Source organism: Cebus imitator, unplaced genomic scaffold, assembly GCF_001604975.1.
Source record: "Cebus imitator isolate Cc_AM_T3 unplaced genomic scaffold, Cebus_imitator-1.0 Scaffold242, whole genome shotgun sequence".
Lineage (NCBI taxonomy): Eukaryota > Metazoa > Chordata > Mammalia > Primates > Cebidae > Cebus > Cebus imitator.
In genome coordinates, this window is record NW_016107557.1 from 1,556,019 (window position 1) to 1,557,755 (window position 1,737).

A 1,737-nucleotide genomic window follows, 5' to 3' on the forward strand; every position below is an offset into this window, starting at 1 on the left:
TCTCTTTTCCACCATCTTTCTTTATTTTATTTTTTTGAGATAGTCTTGTTCTGTTGCCCAGCCTGGAGTGCAGTGGCACAGTATCAGGCTTACTGCAACCTCCTCCTCCTGGGTTCAAGTGATTCTTCTGCCTCAGACTCCCAAGTAGCTGGAATTACAGATGTGCACCACCACACCCAGCTAATTTTTGTATTTTTATTAGAGATGGGATTTCAAGATGTTGGCCAGGCTGGTCTCGAACTCTTGGCCTCAAGTGATCTGCCCTCCTTGGCCTCCCAAGGTGTTGGGACTACAGAGGTGAGCCATCATGCCTGGCCTCTTTTAGACCATCTTTAGATGGGTGCTGTATAACCAAACATTGTGTCTGTAGTGCAGACATGAAGAAGGCAGAGGGGCAGTAAGCAGAAAGGTTGACTCCTGCCATGGCTTAAAAAAAAAAAAAAAAAGTCCTTATACTAGCCAGAGCTAATCATAAATCTTTCCTTTGACCAATAAGTGGCCAGAAGGAATGATATTACAGTGATTAACTTGGAATCAATTGTGACTTAGCTAAAGAATCAAACTCCTCCATCTATTACTTGAGGGATTGAGATGTGGGGAGGGATGAGTAGGTTTGGATAGTTGTAAAAATAACATTACAGCTGCAGGGTGAAATTATACTTGTTCTTTCAGAGGAGAAAATGCATAGCAAAAATTTTAGCAATGATCCTGCATTGATTCTATTTCCTGGGTTCCAAAAACGAAAGACTTGACTCATTTTTGCCTTTCTTGCAGATGGAAAAAGGAGATGATATTAACATTAAACAAGTGTTATTGAACATGAGAAAATACCGAATGGGTCTTATTCAAACCCCAGATCAACTGAGATTCTCATACATGGCTATAATAGAAGGAGCAAAATGTATAAAGGGAGATTCTAGTATACAGGTAAACTTACAGGTTTAAAGTCGTATCTATTTGTTCAGTACACACAGCATCAAATAACTGCACTTCACTTGAGCCCTTATCTTGTTTGTTTGTTTCAAAAAGTAGATTAAACTTTTGTGGTAAATCCAGCTGGCTGTCTTAAAATTTTAGCTAGCTTCCTTATATATACTCAGCCTCAGGTTCAATCCTGTATGTGACTTAAAAGCCATCGTAGAAACAAGATTTCATTAGAGAAACTTAATTTTTCAAGTTGGGGGTAGTAGTTAAGCTTTTAATTTTTAAAGTAACTGAAAACTTCCGGTACTTTTGCCCTCATTAAACAACTACTTGGTTTGTATAATATTTGACTTTATAGCAAGCAACTTGAACATTTATGGCAGATGTAATGAAATGTCAGCAAAATGTTATATTCTTCTGGTTGGTAGCTTTATTCTCATGAAGCTATTTTTATTGCATATTTGTAGAACCTAAATTCAAAGACTGATCAGAAATCTGTGTTATGTACTAAGGTAAAATGTAAAATAGAAACAACCATAGACTCTGTCTGGTCTAATCACATAGTATTGGATATAAGTAGATACTGTAAGTTGATAGATAATATAAGAAGATAGGCTCTCTTTTCATTATGTTTCTCATGTGAACATACTAACACTTTCATTTCTGTAATTACTAGCCAATACAGGAATACTTTGAATAAGCCTTCTTTTATAACTTAGATTGGACCATTGGTGTGAGAATAAAGGTTTATTTAAAAAGATTTTTTCCAAATCTTTAATATAATATTAAAATATTCTTTTTTTTTTTTTTTTT

General features: G+C 35.5%; 1 protein-coding gene across 6 annotated transcripts in view; it reads left to right on the forward strand.

The window, feature by feature from the left end:
• PTPN2 (protein tyrosine phosphatase non-receptor type 2) overlaps positions 1 to 1,737 on the forward strand; it is a 112,588-nt gene that overhangs the window by 79,153 nt on the left and 31,698 nt on the right. For 5 of the 6 annotated variants that reach the window (XM_017498454.2, XM_017498452.2, XM_037727862.1 and 2 more), the window contains one exon: positions 775 to 927. The exons of the other annotated variant lie outside the window; for it this stretch is intronic. In XM_017498454.2, coding sequence (XP_017353943.1) covers positions 775 to 927 — 153 coding nt within the window. The remainder of the gene's footprint in view (positions 1 to 774; positions 928 to 1,737) is intronic. 6 annotated transcript variants of the gene reach the window in all.